At 39.7% G+C, this 18,507-nt stretch overlaps 1 protein-coding gene across 23 annotated transcripts in view; it reads right to left on the bottom strand.

Moving 5' to 3' along the window:
• CD46 (CD46 molecule) overlaps positions 1-18,507 on the bottom strand; it is a 42,222-nt gene that overhangs the window by 20,112 nt on the left and 3,603 nt on the right. For all 23 annotated transcript variants that reach the window (XR_014793287.1, XR_014793288.1, XM_084865310.1 and 20 more), the window contains exons 2-6: positions 11,802-11,996; positions 11,430-11,523; positions 9,893-9,978; positions 8,882-9,079; positions 245-427 (exon numbers count right to left, since the gene is read on the bottom strand). Coding sequence is in view for 21 of the 23 variants with exons in the window: in XM_084865310.1 (XP_084721436.1) it covers positions 245-427; positions 8,882-9,079; positions 9,893-9,978; positions 11,430-11,523; positions 11,802-11,996 (756 nt within the window). In the remaining 2 variants the exon portion in view is untranslated. The remainder of the gene's footprint in view (positions 1-244; positions 428-8,881; positions 9,080-9,892; positions 9,979-11,429; positions 11,524-11,801; positions 11,997-18,507) is intronic.

Here is an 18,507-nt window from a genome sequence, read left to right on the forward strand (position 1 = left end):
TTTTCTTACAGATAACTGCTATACAGTTTTACACATAAAATCAAAGAAGACAAATGTATAACCTGTGTGATATACAAAACGTGCCAACCCTATGAAAATATACAAGTAACAACAGAATTCTTTGTGACTTTGTGTCATGTTAAGACATACTTACTAAAACTACGTCACTTCAATTACTCTGCCATTTATATTTCAAAGAAATAAAACCCAAACAGGACAAGAAAGTAGAAGACACATTCTGTACCTTTAACACAGCGAGGCTTCTCGGGTACCCAGGTGTTATTAGCTTCGCAGACAATTTTGGGGCTGCCTTCAAGGGAATAATCCTCGTTGCATTCAAATTCAACCTCTGCTTTGTAGTAAAATTTTGTTCCAAATCCTGACACAATCTTTCCATTAGTGACTGATGGAAATTCACATCTGACCACTGAAACGTTAAGAAATTTCAGAATTAATAGAAAGCTGTTTTAGCCTTGGAGAGAAAACCTAGTGCAAGGTAGTCATTTCCACTGTGAACAGGCAAGGACCGGAAGGCAGGATATTAATCTTCTTAAAAAAAAACCAAAACACTTTATTTTTGCATTTTAATTCCAGGTGAATAGATTTCACGTAGTCCAATCATCTTTTCCCACCTAGAACAAACTGTCATTAAGTTTACTGGCTTTCCTACATCTTCCCCCCATTAATGACAGGTTTTGAGAAAGGTCTGCCTACCAGATACAATTTCCTAGTAAGTTCAAACACAGCCTTTTGATGCTCTTCAGCCCTAGGGCTTTGTTAAAATTTCATGCTGACACAGAGTACAGTGCCCTACTTTTGTACAAAGGCAGGAGAGACTCTTGTGATGAGAAAATGCTTCGGCTCAAACGTAAAAGTTGGAAAGAAGCTGGCTCTGCAAAGAGGCAGAGAGAAAGTTCTCGGGTACTGCCAACATACAAGACCTGGGATGTTCAAGAAAGGGAAAGGCCAATGGAGTCAGGGCAGTGTTTCCATGCATTTCTTTTAATCCAACCCAGAAGCCAAAAACTCCATTGCAAGCCAGTATATAATCCTAGAGACTTGAGATAAAGTTAAAAGTTAACCATTACACTTCATACTAGTGTATATATTCTGGTATTTCCCATTGTACTCTACTTCTCAAGAAGAACCTTCTAGATTGGTCAGGACCTTCTAGATTGATTTCAGGATCCAGTAGTGGGTTTGGCAGAATTTGGAAAAAACAGAACACTGGCTGGCAGGAAGTACAGAGAGCATCTTAAGAGAGTAAACCAGAAGCTGGCTCTTCCTCCTTGCATGTGGACCTGAATTTCCATCGGGTATATTTTCCCTTCAGCCTAAAGAACTTCCTGAAGCAATTCTTATAGTGCAGATAGGGTGGTGACAATTCTCTTAGCTTTAGTTTATCTTAAAATGTTTTTCTCTCACCTTCAGTCTTAAAAGATTTCTCCTTAAAAGATAAAGGGATTCAGAAGCACCAATTGGCAGTTACAAAACAGTCACAGGGATGTTAAGTACAGCATAGGGAATATAGTCAGTAAACCTATCCTATATAATAAAAGTGTGATATGCTAAGTGTCCGACCCATAGATTGACCATTCAACCTACTGCTTGACCCTTCACTATGGTGAGCACTAACCACCAGGGGGCAGATGCTCAGACCAGTAGGTTAGCAGTATTTTTCCTTGACAGAGATTTCTAGGAGTCTTGTTTTATTTTTCTTTCAGCACTTTAGATGTTATTGTCTTCTAGTTACAAGTTCCTTAAGAGAAGTCAGCTGTCACTCTTAGAGGGATGAGGTGAATGTAAGATGTTGGTGGTGTTTTCCCCCTCTCATTGGCTACTTTTGGTTTTTGGTTTTCAGAAGTTTTAACATGATTGGTTACTTCAGCAGGGGGTTCTTGGTAAAATTTCAAAATTTATTTATTCTGCTAGGGCAGTGGTCAGCAAACTGAGGCTCGCGAGCCACATGCAGCTCTTTGGCCCCTTGAGTGTGGCACTTCCACAAAATACCACGGCCTGGCATTAGAAGAAGTTTAAAAATTTTTGAAGAACTGGTGTTAGAAGAAATTTTAAAAATGTGGCTCTCCAAAGAAATTTCAATCGTTGTACTGTTGATACTTGGCTCTGTTGACTAATGAGTTTGCCGACCACTGTGCTAGGGTCACTGAATTTCCTGAACTAGTAGTGTGCTTGTTTTGGATCAAATGTGAATAATTATTCAAACAATCATCTATACTAGGGGTGTCGAACTCAATCAGAGAAGGGGCCAAAATCTAAAATTCAGCCTAAATCAACGGTTCTCAACCTGTGGGTCAAAACCCCTTTGGGGGTCAAATGACCCTTTCACAGAGGTCTCCCAAGACTATCAGAAAACACAGATATTTACATTATGATTCATAACAGTAGCAAAATTACAGTTATGAAGTAGCAATGAAAATAATTTTATGGTTGGGCGTCACAACATGAGGAACCGTATTAAAGGGTCCAGGCATTAGGAAGGTTGAGAACCACTATACTCTCTTTCTATCCTACAAAAACATGCATATTTGACTTCTATTCTCCATTCATATTTGACTGCTACCCTGTTTCCCCGAAAATAAGACAGTGTCTTATATTAATTTTTTCTCCCAAAGTTGCGCTAGGTCTTATTTTCAGGGGATGTCTTGTCTTTCCATGCACTAGGTCTTATTTTCGGAGGCTGTCTTATTTTCAGGGAAACACGGTAGTAGTTCCCTAGGTTGTAAGTCTTCCTCTCTCTATATATTAAAAATGATTTCTTTCAAATCATTTGGTAGGTTTCTATTGTTCTCACTTGAAGTTCATTGATCTATTCTGTTGTGCTGAGCTGATATTATCCACAGAAATTTTTTCTGTAAGTTAGAATTGGTGGATATAACTTATATAGGTTAAAACTCATCCTTATAAGTGCTCAGCTGAATGAGGTTTCATCGACACAAAAATAAACCATGTACCTATCACCACAGTAAAGACATAGAAAAGTTCCAGTACCTCCAACATTCCTTCATGCCACTTTGTAATCAACAATCCCCGTCCCCATTCCCCCAAGCACTCCCACCAGCTAACCATTGATCTGTTTTCTATCCCTATATTGTTTCTTTTTCAGAATGTCAGAATGGGATGACAGCCTCTGAGTACAGCTCATTTCACCTAGCATAATGCATCTGAGATTGATTCACTTCTGTACTTGCAAGATCAGATGCTCAATCCTTTACATTGCAGAGCATTTTCCCATTACATGGATGCACTATGGTTGTTCGGCCATTCACCAGCTGAAAAAGATGGGCTGTTTCTAATGTGAGACAATTATGAGTAAGACTGCTATGAATATTCTCATAATAGGGTTCTATGTGAACATTAAAAGATTTACTTGGATTGCTGAGTTGTATGGTGAGTGCATGTTTAACTTTATAACAAATCATCTAATGCTTTCTGAAGTTCACATACCACTTTGCATTCCTAACTTACAATGTATGAGAGTTCTAATTACTCCATATCTTTGAAATGGTATGGTTGTTACTTTTAGTTTTATTGCTGTGTTTTTAAATTACATTGCTGTGACTAATGCTATTGAGTAATTTTCCGGTACTTTTTTTTTTGCCACCAGTTTATCTTCTTTGGCGGAAAAGTTCTATTCAAACATTTTGCCCATTTTTAAAAAACTGGATGTTTTCTTATTTGTTTTCAGAGATCTATATACATGTGCTTTGCAAATATCTTCAAGTCTATGGTTTATATTTATATTCTTATAACTGTTTTATGAAAACAGAATTTTTGAGTTTTTAAGATTATGCATTTAGGGTTGTATTTAAGAAATTGTTGTCTAGGTCACAAATACTTTCTATATTTTCTTGTAAACATTTCTTTTTCTTTTTACTTTTTTATATTTAAGTCTATGATGATTTAAGTAAATTTATATAGTGTAAAACAGGGTTGAGATTCGTTTTTTTTTTTGCATATGGGTATCAAATTGTGCCTGTGCTTTTACCATTTTTCCACTGAATTATTTGTATATCTGTGGTAAACCAACTGTATACAGATAAAAGGGTCTATTCTGGATTCTCTATTCTATTCCATACTGTCTTAACATATTTTAAAGTACCTTTATAATAAAGAGGTAATATGCAAATTGACTATTACTCCAACACACAACACATCACTCCATCCCCATGTGGACATAAGATGGCCTGCAAGGGAGGGCAGTAGGGAGCGATCAGGCCTTCAGGGGAGGGCAGATAGGGGTGACCGGGCCAGCAGAGGAGTGTAGTTGGGGCGACTAGGCCGGCAGAGGAGGACAGTTGGGGGTGACCAGGCCTGCAGGGGAGGGCAGTTAGGAGTGACTGGACCAGCAGAGAAGGGCAGTTGGGGGCAAGTGGGCTTGCAGGGGAGCAGTTAGGCGTTGATCAGGCTAATTGGGGAGTGGTGATTAGACTGGCAGGCAGAAGCGGTTAGGGGCAATCAGGCAGGCAGGCAGGTGAGTGGTTAGGAGCCAGTGGTCCTGAATTGAGAGGGATGTCAGACTGCCCTAGAGGGGTCCCAGACTGGAGAGGGTGCAGGCTAAGCAGAGGGACACCCCCTGCCCCCGGCCCCCCGCCAAATGCATGAATTTCATGCACTGGGCCTCTAGTGTTTCATAAGGTTTGATAATACGTAGAATGATTCCTCTAACTTTTTCAAAATTTTTATACCTCTGCTGTGTTTTCATATAAATTTTAGAATCAGTTTGTCGATTTATACAAAAACTTCTATTAAGATTTTTTAAAAAATATATTTCATTGATTTTGTACAGAGAGGAAGGGAGAGAGATAGAGAGTTAGAAACATCGATGAGAGTCATCGATCAGCTGCCTCCTGCACACCCCCTACTGGGGATATGCCCGCAATCAAGGTACATGCCCTTGACTGGAATCGAACCCGGGACCCTTCAGTCCCCAAGCCTACACTCTATCAATTGAGCCAAACCGGTCCCGGCTCTATTAAGATTTTTAATGGGACTGTGCCAAAATTACAGATTAATTATGGAAAATTGCTATCTTTACTATGATTTACTCTTCTAATTCACAACCACTATATTTCTATTAGGGTCTATTAATTTATTCTATAAAAATGTTATTTTTACCATTTAAATCCTGCACAAGTGTTATACAATTTATTTTCAAATACTGTATGTAGTTTGAAACTCTAGTAGAAATTATGTAAAAAAATTTTAATTTCTTACTGATTTCTTACAAAAATATAGACATACAATTGATTTCTGTACATTGATCTTATTTTGTTTGCAACCTAGTTAAAACTTCAGGCTTTTGAATTTTCTACATGGACAATGATATACAGTAAATATAATCTACTTTATTAGTTTATCCTATCATGTATGTCTATTTCTATTTCTTGCCTTACTGTACTGGGCAGGAACTATCCTAGTCTTGTTCCTACCTAATGGGGAAATAAATCATTCAGGTACCAGTAAGTGAAATGTCAGACATGGGATTTTTTTTTTAAGAGCCATTTTTCAGGGACAGATAGTTCTATTCTTAGTTGTATAATGAAATGATGAATTCTGTCTAATGCTTCTTTTCGCATAAAGATAATCATGTATAGCTGAAACCGGTTTGGCTCAGTGGATAAAGCATGGGCCTGCGGACTCAAAGGTCCCGGGTTCGATTCTGGTCAAGGGCATGTGCCTTGGTTGCGGGCACAACCCCAGTAGGGGGTGTGACGGGGGCAGCTGATCGATGATTCTCTCTCATCGATGTTTCTAACTCTCTATCCCTCTCTCTTCCTCTCTGTAAAAACTCAATAAAATATATATTAAAAAAAAAAAGATAATCATGTATAGTTTTCTTCTTTATATGTCCTGATATGGTAAATTTAATTTTTAAATTTAAATTAACCTTGCATGCATGGAATAAATTGTATTTGATTATGATGCATTTATTATAGGATTTGATCTGTTACTATTTTGTTGAGGACTTTTGGTTCTCTGTTCATTATGGATATTGTTTTTAATGTTCCTGAAATATTTCTGTCTGGTTTTAGTATAGGAGCAATGCAATCCTCATGAAATGAGGGGAGATGTATTCCCCCACACCTCCTTTTGGACTTTTCTGAAGGGGTTGTGTAGCACTGCTTTTATTTACTCCTGAAATGTCTGATAGATTCCCCAGGGAGAACAGTTCTCTTTATGAGAAGGTACGTTGTCAGATCTATAGACATAAAGTTGTTTTTGTTACTCTCTTATTATCCTTTAAATACCTGTCAGATATATTTAGTGATGTCTTCTTTTTCATTCTTTATATTTGTAACTTGTATTTTCGTTCTTTTCTGTCAGAATGGTTATATGTTAACACATTGGATTGATCTCTAATAACTAGGTGATTTCACTAATTCCACATTTTTCTCTTTTTAATTTCATTGATTTCTATCTTTCCTTTTGTTTACTTAGTTGGAGTACAATTTGCTCTTTGTTTTAGGTTCAAACAGATGTCTGTATTACTGATTTGAGGTGCTTCCCCTTTTCAAATAGAAGAATTTCATGCTATTAGTAGTCTACTAATGCTTTCTGCTGTATCCCACAAATGTTGATGTATGGCATTTTTATTCACTTCACAATACTTTCTTGTAAGAAGTGGCTATAGAATTAAGCCTTGGATTGATCTGTGGCAGAGACATAAACAAGTCCCAGCTTAGAGGGAAGAGTCCTCTTAGTACAATTACGCTTGACCTTATGGCCACACCCTCGTTCCTTCCTGGGTAGCTAATGGGCTGTAGGAGGTGCAGCAAGTGCTGCCCAAACAATGAAACTCACAAGAACATTGTAACTATAGTGACCACTACCTTGTTTACTTCTGGCTATAAAATAAAGCCTCAGCTTGCTGAGGATCCTTCTCTGTGGCCTCAGCCAGGCACAGGAGATCCATGGAGCCCCAGCTATGTTCTCTTTTGTTGTCTTTTCTTTAATCGTTCACTGCCTCCCCTCAGGCTCACTGAACCCTGGGCTTTGCTGGCCTGGCACACTTTCTAATTTTGATTGTGAAGTCTTGTTTGTATCATGAGTTACATATTTGTGGATTTTATAGATATACTAGAGGCATGGTGCACTAAATTCATGCATTGGAGGGGGGAGGGAGATCAGGCCTAAATGGCAGTTGGACATCCCTCTCACAATCCAGGACTGCTGGCTCCAAACTGATCGCCTGCCTGCCTTCCTGATTGCCACTAACTGCTTCTGCCTACCAGCCTTATCACTTCCTAACCACTCCCCTGCCAGCCTGACTGATGCCTAACTGCTCTCCTGCCAGCCTGTTATCCCCCAACTGCCCTCCCCTGCAGGCCTGTCACTCCCAACTGCCCTCCCCTGCAGGTCATCTTGTGTCCACATGGGGGCATCCATCTTGTATGTTAGAGCAACACTCAATTTGCATATTATTCTTTTATTAGATAGAATTAGATAGGATAAAGGCCTGGTGCATGAGTGGGGGCTAGCTGGTTTACCCTGAATGGTGTCCTGGATCAGGTTGGGGATTCCCTTGGGGTGTGGGGTGGCCTGGGTGAGGGACCTGTGGTGGTTTGCAGGCCAGCCACACTCTGGTAACCCAAGCGAAGGCCCTGGTATCTGGGATTTATTTATCTTCTACAACTGAAGCTTTGTAGCTTGGAGCAGAGCCAAGCCTTCTGCTCACTCCATGGTGACAGCATTTCTGTTGGGATTTATCTATCTTCTATAATTGAAACTTTGTGTCCTGAAAAGGCCAGCCTGGGCTGCAGAAGCTTGGCGTCCTCCATGGCAACCACCATTTTTGTTGGGATTTATTTTATCTTCTATCATTGAAACTTTGTAGCCTTAAGTGGAGGTCTAAGCCGACAAGGGCAAGCGGAAAGCTTGGCTTCCTCCATTGCTGGGGAAACCCAAGCCTCTCTCTGCTCGCCATGGCCATAGCCAATTGGTTGAGTTTATTTGCATATTCACTCCTGCTTGGCTGATAGGTGTGGCTTGTGGGTGTAGCAGAGGTACAGACAATTTGCATATTACTCTTTTATTCGATAGGGTTTATTTTGATATCTACATTCATTCCACTGTCATCTAATGATAGTAAATGATTTCAATCTTTTGAAATCTGTTAAAAATTATCTTAATGCCTAGAATATGTAATTACAGAATGGGATATTCTATTTGCCCATTTCAAGAGTAATTATTTTTGTATTATTTGGTGGTTCCTTTCTTTCAAGAGTCACATACCATCCATCCATTGCCTCCCTGTTTTAAGTCATGCTCTAAGGCCTTCAACATTGTTTTTAAAGTACAGGCATATGTCAAAGATATAGCAGGTTTGGTATCAATCCACAGCAATAAAATGAGTATCATCAAAATGCAAGGCATAATCTATTTGCTGTTGAGGGTCTTGCCTTCAATTTTTAAAAACAAAATATCTGTGAAATGCAATAAATCAAAGTGCTATTAAACAAGGTATGCTTGATGTTTTGTCCAGAGTTTATCAATTGTATTGGTGAGAAACTTAAGTCTTTTATAATTTACCATTTTTTCCTACTCAGTACTCTTAGACTTCTTGCAACACAAAATAAATCTTTTAAACAAATGTGTGTTGAGTTTTTTGATCCTTGGAAGAAAAAAAAAAAAAAAAAAATCCCAACTCATGCATCTACATAGTAATTCACAATGCAGTATAAGTTAGAATGCCAAGAATATGTACGGTGAAGAGTGGGGAATGCTACAAGGAAAAGTAGTTTCTATTCAATTTTACCTTTTAAAAATTAAACTGGAAAACAATTTAACAGGGTGAGGGAACATATGTGGCTATTCTGTTTACTTATTAGTCAAGTGAAGAAATAAATAAAAATATTATTACCTTTACACTCAGGAGGGTCACTACTCCATTTGTCTTGTCCAGAACATCTCAGTGTTCTATTTCCAACAAGGGAATATGGATCTGATCCACCGGAAGGCTTACAGCTGTAAATGACTACTTCATTATATTCAAATGTATCCTTGTGACTATTGGTGAATGTTCCATTTTGTATTTGTGGAGGTGATTTACACCTAATCTCTTAGAAAGAGAAAAAAAGAGTACAGGAAAGGCAAAAAAAAGATAAAAGATAAAAAAGATTAAGACAGCATTGTAATGCCTTATCAACTGCCTTCAATAAATCTATTAACATATAATTTCTACAATCTAGCTGAATATTCAATATCATTTGAAACACAGTTTCTTTGAAAAAATAAACTATGATCTTTTTCATCCATAAGAGTATGTAATGCAATTTGGCAAAGGTACAGATGGTGTGTTAATGCAACATCCCAAATCCTGAGGTCTACAATGAAGCCTCATATTGATAAGTTTGCAAACACGTAAAACAATACCACTATCCTCACGTTTTTAAAAATCTTGGTTTTCCCTTTTTTTAAAAAAAATATTTTATTGATTTTTTACAGAGAGGAAGGAAGAGGGAGAGCTAGAAACATCGATGAGAGAGAATCATTGACCAGCTGCCTCCTGCACATCCCCAACCAGGGATGTGCCCGCAACCAAGGTACATGCCCTTGACCGGAATCGAACCCGGGACCTTTCAGTCCACAGACCGATGCTCTATCCACTGAGCCAAACCGGTTTCGGCAAAAATCTTGGTTTTCCTTAAAAAATATGTTGCATATATTAATATGTATTGTGCTTAATGTTCTTAATAAGTAATTATTTTTAAAACTTTTCAAGGATAATTCCAATATAATGCAATAGCAATAGCCATATCCCACCTGAAGAAAAGCTATGTGAGGGTCTTTCAAAATGTAAAAGCATGAAGTCAAATCAAGGCCTAAAGTTTGAAAACTACTAATCTAAATTCTAAAGACACAGTATACTTACTGTCACACTGTGGGGGGTCACCACTCCAATTCACTTCATTTCCAGAAAGTTCACAACGCAGAACTGAATCTCCAACTAAGTTATAACTAAGTGAGAAGAAAAAAAGATTACTATTGTGCTGCTTGTTTAACCAGTTAACATAATGCATACAATAATGAAGAAAAATTTTACATAGTTGTTTTTCTATAGTAGCTTGAGGGAAAAGTTTCTTAAATAGCCTATAATGAAACTACTAACTAGCCGAAATCGGTTTGGCTCAGTGGTAGAGCGTTGGTCTGCGGACTGAAAGGTCCCGGGTTCGATTCTGGTCAAGGGCATGTACCTGGGTTGCGGGAACATCCCCAATAGGGGATGTGCAAGAGGCAGCTGATAGATGATTCTCTCTCATCGATGTTTCTAACTCTCTATTCCTCTCTCTTTTGCTCTGTAAAAAAAATCAATAAAATATATTTAAGAAAAAAAAAAAAAGTACTAACTAAATCTATAATTTAATGAAAGAGAGAGTTGCTGCAGTTGAGCACACACTGACCTACATACACACTAGAGGCCCGGTGCATGAGGGTGGGTGGGGGGTCCTTTAGCCCGGCCTACACTCTCTCCATTCTGGGACCTCTCGGGGGATGTCTGACTGTCTGTTTATTAAAGCCTAATACGCTAAGTGTCTGGTCGACCTGTCAGTTGTTCAACCAATCAAAGCATAATATGCTAATTATATGCTAAGGCCACTCAACCACTCAGTATGATGTGCACTGACTACCAAGGGGCAGTCAACTGGTCAATCAGACTCTATGATGTGCACTGACCACCAGGGGGCAGACGCTCCAACTGGTATGTTAGCTTGCTACTGAGGTCCGGCCGAATGGGACTGAGCGAGAATCGTCAGACTCTTTGCATATTAGGCTTTTATTATATAGGACTAGAAGCCCAGTGCACAAACTCATGCACCAGTGGGGTCCCTTCATCTGGCCTGTGAGATTGGACTGAAAATGGCTCTCCAAGATCTTCCCAGATTGCGAGGGGGCCAGGGAGGGATGCAGGAGGATGGCCAGCTAGAGAAGGACTGTGGGACGGCTCTAGGACATGTCTGGCTCATTTCAGTCCCAATCGGCCAGAGCCCAGCAGCAAGTTAACCTATCGGTAGGAGTGTATGCCTCCTGGTGGTCAGTGTACATCACAGCGACTGGTCAACTGTCTTCCTCAGTGGTCAGTGCACATGTCATAGTGAGCTGTTGAGAACCTTAGAGTATCATTAGCATATTTCTCTTTCATTGGTTGAATGGATGACTGGATGCTAGACATTTAGCATATTAGGCTTTTATTAAATAGGATAGCATTATACAGTTCTGCTTTACTTCAGTGGAAATTCCTTACTATTCATTACATATCTTTCCAGTCTCTATAAGAAGCTGAAGAGTTGATTGGCTATAAGTACAACTTCTCACACACAAAGCAAAATTAAATCAACATTATGAGAATACTTAGAAGAGAAGCAAAATAAAAACAGAGGTAGTAACATTTAACTATTTCCTCTACTTACCCCTCATTACAAATATAGTTCATCTGTGAACCAAACTGAGTACTTCCTTCTACACGGCCATTTAAGGGGTCTCCTGGATGTGGACATGATTTTCCTGAAAGAAAATTTTGAAATTCATTGTTTTATACAAACTGCAAAACAGATCTGAAGCAAAACCAAAATTCTACATTGCTCCACTGTGGGAATACTACTTTTCTTTAACTATTAAAAGGCCAAATGTAAGATTCACATTTACCCAGACAACTAACAAGATTCACGACTATTTAAAACCTACATCCACGTGAGAAAACCATCACTGTAGTAGCAGAATATGCCGTCTAAAAGGTATGAGAATCTTTAGAACAGTAAAAATAAGGAGTTTTGTGTACTTACTTGTACAAATTTCCTGGAGAGGAGGTGCCCATGTGCCATCAGCCTGACAAACAGTAGCAGAGGGACGAACAAGAGGCACAATAAGCCTGTATCCTGGGCGACACTCATATTCTGCTGTGAACCCAACATCTACAGGGGCCACAGGATTACCCTTGGGTTTCATAGAGTTAAATCTTGGTATCTCATCACAGGCATCTGGGCATGAGAGAATAAGATACGAAAGTCAAGTATTTTCTTTTTCAACTGCCACGGATTCTAGCAGGTCCTTGGAGAGCTTATGGTTTCTCAGGGAATAAGGTGAATACTCATTCAACAGTACATTAGAGACAGCAGCAATAGTTTTGGTTTTAAAATATAGCGATAGGTGTGCTTCCTTCCTCAGTGTTTCTCAGTTCATTACATGCTCACCTCTCCCCTAAGACAACTTCTACAGTCTGTAACCCTAGATCAGAGTCCTCTTGCACAGTTTGAAACGCAAACTGATGATGACTTGTCACTTCAGGCTCGGTCTCCTCTCAGGAGGCAGGTTCCTAGAGGTCAGGGTCATATGCCTTCTCTTCCCTGCCCAGTGGGTGCTCAAGAAATGCTATAGGTAGAGGTAATTATTATTTTAAAATATAGATATTTTTTTATTTTTTACAGAAAGGGAGGAGGATAGAGAGAAAGGGAGGGGGAAAGATGAGAGAGAAACATTGATGATCAGCTGCCTCCTGGCAAACCTCCTACTGGGTATGTACCTGTAACCCAGGTACATGCCCTTGACCGGAATCGAACCTGGGACCTTTCAGTCTGCAGGTTGACACTCTATCCACTGAGCCAAACCAGTCAGGGTGAGGAAATTATTATTTAAGTATTGTGGATTTCATAGATAGAAATAAACCATTTCAAAATATGAGACTTCATTTCATATAGGTGAAATGAGCATTCTTATGAGGAAACACCATTTAAAATCAAATTGTAGCCTGAACCGGTTTGGCTCAGTGCATAGAGTATCAGCCGGCAGATTGAAGGGTCCCAGGTTCAATTCCGGTCAAGGGCATGTACCCTGGTTGCAGGAACATCCCCAGTACGGGGTGTGCAGGAGGGAGCTGATGCATGTTTCTCATCGATGTTTCTAACTCTCTATCCCTCTCCCCTCCTCTCTGTAAAAAATCAATAAAATATATTTAAAAAATAATAAAAATAAAATCAAATTGCTTTATTTCGAACAGCCTCACATGAAAAAAATTCTGCTTTGTTAACATAACTTTACACAACGGACACTTTCACAATGCGGCAGTTCGGTTCAGGGGTTCCCACACAGATGAAAATCCGCAGGTGACTTGTGAATTCCCCAAAATGTAAGTACAGTGTTTCCTCCATATCAGTGGGGGATGGGACACCCCATGGATACAAAAACCCCTGCATGCTGGTCGCCTAGAGAAAGTGGTGAACAATGCCTACAGCGTGCCTTCTGCGTTGTTGGATTCCCAATTGCAGATGGATAATACTGTTGGTTGTTTCCAGGGACATGAAACCTAGATACCAGCAGTTCCCATATATTTATAGGAACAAATGCAGGCTTAAGTGAATTCGGGCAGGGCAAACCAATGTTGTTCAAGGGTCAACAGTAATTTAACCTTCCTTCACCAATGGCTCATACATGACCCCAGAAGCTAGGTCCCTGAGGTAGCTGTATGGGCTGTGTATCCGATATATCCCTAATGCTTTTACAACTTTTTACCTCTGATATTTTTGGAGGGGGCGTTAGTTTTCACTCCTTTGTCATTTCTACTTAAGCAATTTGCCTTCCTGTAAATTATCTGTGGGCTGGAAAACCTAACAAATTTCTTAGAACAATTACATACAATAGTGTGATGGAGACACATCAAGTAAAGCCCTAAAAGGCTAAAAGAATGCAGAGGCCTCTCCCATAAAGGTTAAGGGACTAAAGTGCATCTATTTTGCTCCCTAAGGAATCTTTCCTCCTTTACTCCCTGAATCTTGGTCTTATTTCAGACTCACAGATCCGTAAAGAGAACTCTAAACACGTGAAATTTCACTCTTCTTTCTTATCATATTCTAAATTCTAAAACTCTATATATACCCAGTCCAACATTTCATTTCCATCATCCACCTACTGGCAAATGTTTTCAACATTTCCACTATGCTGCCCTTGATATCCATGTTCCTCACTCAACTGCTCAAAACAAATGCAAAAAGCAAAGTCCCTAGTAATTAAAAGCATTGTTTCAAATAACAGTGCTTTTTTATTGATAAACTAGAGATCCAATGCACAAAATTCGTGCAGGAGTATTCCCCCCCACCCCTTCCCTCTGGCACCCGGGACCCAGGATTCTCTCCCAGCCCTGGCTTTGTCCAGAAGGTCGTCGGGAAGGACGTCTGGTCTAATTAGCATATTATGCTTTCATTATTATAGATAACGTTACATTTACTGAATACCCTGAGCTAGATATTCTCATTTTCAATAGGGAAACAAACATGGGCTAGAAATTCTATACAATTCTGTTCAGATACAAATGCACAACATCATTCTAGAATTTCCTGGAACCAGCATGAAAGAAATCATGTAACAGCATTCCCACAATTAAATTATATAAGTGTCCTTTGCTTTATGCATTCAATCTCAGTAACTATCTTGAAAGCAGATAAAGGAGAGAGGATTCCTAATATGGCTTTCACATGTAGTGTCTATAAGGAAAAGTCATAGTTTAATAGTTTAATCCATTCAACTAACTTGAAGTATTTCTTCCCACTAACATACTGCATGAAAGACACGCTTCCACCAATGTGCATGTCAATGTTCGGCAACCAGTTGATCACAAGTATATAAACTGCAATAATTAAATGCAATACCACATATTTTAACAAGCAAATTTCTTCCTTTGCTCAGAACTCTGAATTTTTTCCCTATGCTAAAGTTTCAACTAAACATTCTAGGACCCAGAAAAATAACAGCACCTTGGCTTAGTTTTTTCTAGGTAGTTTAAATATAATTATTATTTGGCTGCAATGCTACACTTTAGCATAGATGACATTAAGGAAGATGATGGTCTGCATTCAGAAAACTCGCCAATGTTCCAGATGGGTTTCGGGAAAATAAAAACGTTTTCTGCTATAGATCAAGAGAACTGCTCGCCGAAACCTGTTTGGCTCAGTGGATAGAGCATCAGCCTGCGGACTGAAGGGTCCTGTGTTCGATTCCGATCAAGGGCATGTGCCTTGGTTGCTGGCACATCCCCAGTAGGGGGTGTGCAAGAGGCAGCTGATCGATGATTCTCTCTCATCGATGTTTCTAACTCTCTATCCCTCTGTCTTCCTTGCTGTAAAAAATCAATAAAATATGTTTAAAGAGAGAGAGAGAGAGAGAGAGAGAGAGAGAGAGAGAGAACTGCTCACCTTTTCTACACTTGCCAAAATTGGGTAAGCTCTCTCTCCCTTGCTTGCAAAAATTAAAATCACTTTCTGACACAGCTCTGCCCAGACTGGTGCCTTCAGAAAATCATGGTGTCTGACCAAAGGGGAACCCAGTGAAACCTGACAATCCTGCTCCTCCTCCCACTATCTACACAGCACCTTATTTTTAAACTTTCTTTCCTTCCCAAAATGCAGACACTGGCACCTACACCTGCCAATTTTATTTCTCACTGCCTCATTTGTAGGCCTACGAGAAGCACTAAGTTACTTTCAAAGTCATTAAGTGACCTCCTTGTTTCAGTGACTCCTAACCCTTTCGTCCTCAGTAGTTTAAGTTGCCCCCTCTGGAACATCTGGCGCTACTAGACACTGTCTAACTTAGGGGTGTCGAACTCAATCAGAGAAGGGGCCAAAATCTAAAATCCAGCCTAAATCGCGGGCCGAATGGTTTACTGAACAGTCATAAACTGACAATGTCATAAACTGACAGCGGAGTGCAGTGATGACAGCGCGGTACGGGCCACATTGCAAGGCCTGGCGGGCTGGATTTGGCCCGTGGGCCTTGTGTTTGACACATGTGGTCTAACTGAAAAGTTCTCTTTGGTTCCCAGCAGGACCACATGGCTTTCAGCTTGTCCTCTGACTGCTCTCTCTTCTCTGCCTGATTGGATCATGTGGCGTTTCGAATAGGCAGTTCTAGGAACTCTTGTTATTTCATTCTGGAGACTCCCCTGGGCGGGTAGATATACTCCCATGACTTCATTACCACTAAAAAGAGCTACCTCTCAAATACCTCCCCATCCTAGATCTCTGGCTAGGGTGCCAAACCTATATGTATAACTGGTACCCCGCCCAGCTCCCCTTGGAAAGTGGCATGCCGTCTCCAATAACATAATGAATGTGCTCTATTGATTCTTCACAGGCATGCCAAGTAAACTAGTTAAATTGTTTCCACAACTGAATGCCTGTTCATCCTCTAGTTCTATCCTTACTTCCACAGCCACTATCATTTATCTGGATTGTGACCAGAGTTTCTGGATTGGTCTCCTTATCTACTTTGGCACTATTCACTCAATTCATTTTTCATATTTTTACTGGAGTAATATTGATATGACACAGTGACCAAGGACCTACCAAGTCAGGTATTTTGCAATGGATCCCCAATGCCCTCAGGATAATGTCTAAGGCAGTGTTTTTCAACCTTTTTTGGGCAAAGGCACACTTGTTTCATGAAAAAAATCACGAGGCACACCACCATTAGAAAATGTTAAAAAATTTAACTCTGTGCCTATATTGACTATATATAAAGTAATTCTCTTGAATAGGAATCAAATAAACACAAAGAAAGTATTTTATAATTACTTTATTATGAAATATTAAGTAAACAAAATAGTGAAAAATTATAAAATTCTTGTCTTGTCTGCACCTACGGCACACCAGGCAACATCTCGCGGCACACTAGTATGCCGTGGATCAGCGGTTGAAAAACGCTGGTCTAAGGCTCCTTGGCATGGCTAACAGACTTAAAATCTGCCACTATGTCACTCCTGCTTTCTCTTGCACACTATTGTCAAGCTATAGCCAATCCCTTGTGGTGCCCATTAAGTTACTTTAGCACTGTAGGCCTCCATGCATTATTTTACTTCAGTTTTGACCAGTGGCCCTGTCCTTCTTCCAAACCCACGCATCCTTCAGTGGCATCGTAGATGCCAATTCTTCTTTTAGGCTCTTGATATCTGTCACTCAAAATACTGGGATGTCATCATGATACCCCGATATACTTTTCATATTATAATTCTTTATTATTCTCATTCCCCTCAAGACTGTCTCATTGATCACTGCATTTCTGGTACCCAGAACCAGAGCTGAATAAGCATAGTTATCAGATCTATACACTCTTAGGCCAAAATTACATTCTTTATTGTTCAGCCAGCTTGTTCCCCAGATATCTGCAAAGCATAATTTTTTTCTTCAGCCTAATTTTTTTCTTCAGGTTCTGCTTTTATTCAAAGCTTTTTTCTTCTTCTATTGGTTTAGTTATATTTATTTCCCTTTACTAGTGTTTTAAATTTCTTTCATGTCAAAATGTTTATGCTTAAATTTCCCATTACTGCTATTATTAGCAATAGTGTTTTAACATTATCAAAGGTGGACGGTAGGCTAGCAAGTTTCAGTAGAAGCAGCTTGGCTCAAAAGGAATCAGACTGAAGAACACCATCACAGTTCCGTGAAACAGCCTGATTTTTCAAGAGTCAGACATCTGACAAGTGCCAACTGAAGCCACTCAGAGAAAATAAGGCCTCGGCCAGAAAAGGATGAAACCTTAAATTAGATCTGGAGGACACTCCTTCAGGTAAGGATGACGTCTCATGTCTCATGTTTCAGTAATAATTCTTATTTAAATGGCAAATATCTTACTGTATTCAATACCATCCCTGTTTGATGTAATCAAAGCGGAACCTTTGCCTTTGGCTACTACAGTCTCCCCCCGTCTCCCCCCTATCTCATTCTGGCCTGCACTTTAGCCAAAGGCCTAACTGCTGATATTTCTACTGATAGGAGAGATGCCTTTGGAATAGTTTATAATTTGGAATGTTGTAGAAGCAACATGGCTTTCTTACTTCTAGCTGAAATTTAAAAAAATGACCTGTATGTTCAGAAATTATCAGATGCTATACCTTTAGCTATTATTAAGATCCCAGAGCATTCTAAGCCTGACTCCACAAGGAATGCAGTCCTTCTTAGGAACCAACAACAGTCAAACCTCTGGTATGGCCAAAGGGATGTTTCCCCAAATGATAACGTCAAAAAACTGGTGACTACAACAACTGGCCTCAGGAAGAGAAAAACAAAACTGGAAATCTGACAACTGTTGGTTTGATAAAAAGCAGCAGCTCCAGTTCAGGCCAAATGACAGCCCAGTCCAACCAGAGGCTCTAAAACTCCCACTCCTAACTAGTGTACATGCATTAAACCAGTGGCCCACTGGCAAAATGCATCAGTATTGGTGACACCTGTTTTTTAAAAAATATTTTTATATATACTTTATTGATTTTTTACAGAGAGGAAGGGAGAGAGATAGAGAGCCAGAAAAGTCGATGAGAGAGAAACATCGACCAGCTGCCTCCCGCACACCCCCTACTGGGGATGTGCCCACAACCAATGTACATGCCCCTGACCGGAATCTAACCTGGGACCTTTCAGTCCACATACCAACGCTTTACCACTGAGTCAAACCGGTTTCAGCTGTTCCCGTTTCTTTTGAGAGCAATACTGCTTAATTGCTTCA

Source organism: Pipistrellus hanaki (assembly GCF_964339955.1).
Source record: "Pipistrellus hanaki genome assembly, chromosome: 18".
Lineage (NCBI taxonomy): Eukaryota > Metazoa > Chordata > Mammalia > Chiroptera > Vespertilionidae > Pipistrellus > Pipistrellus hanaki.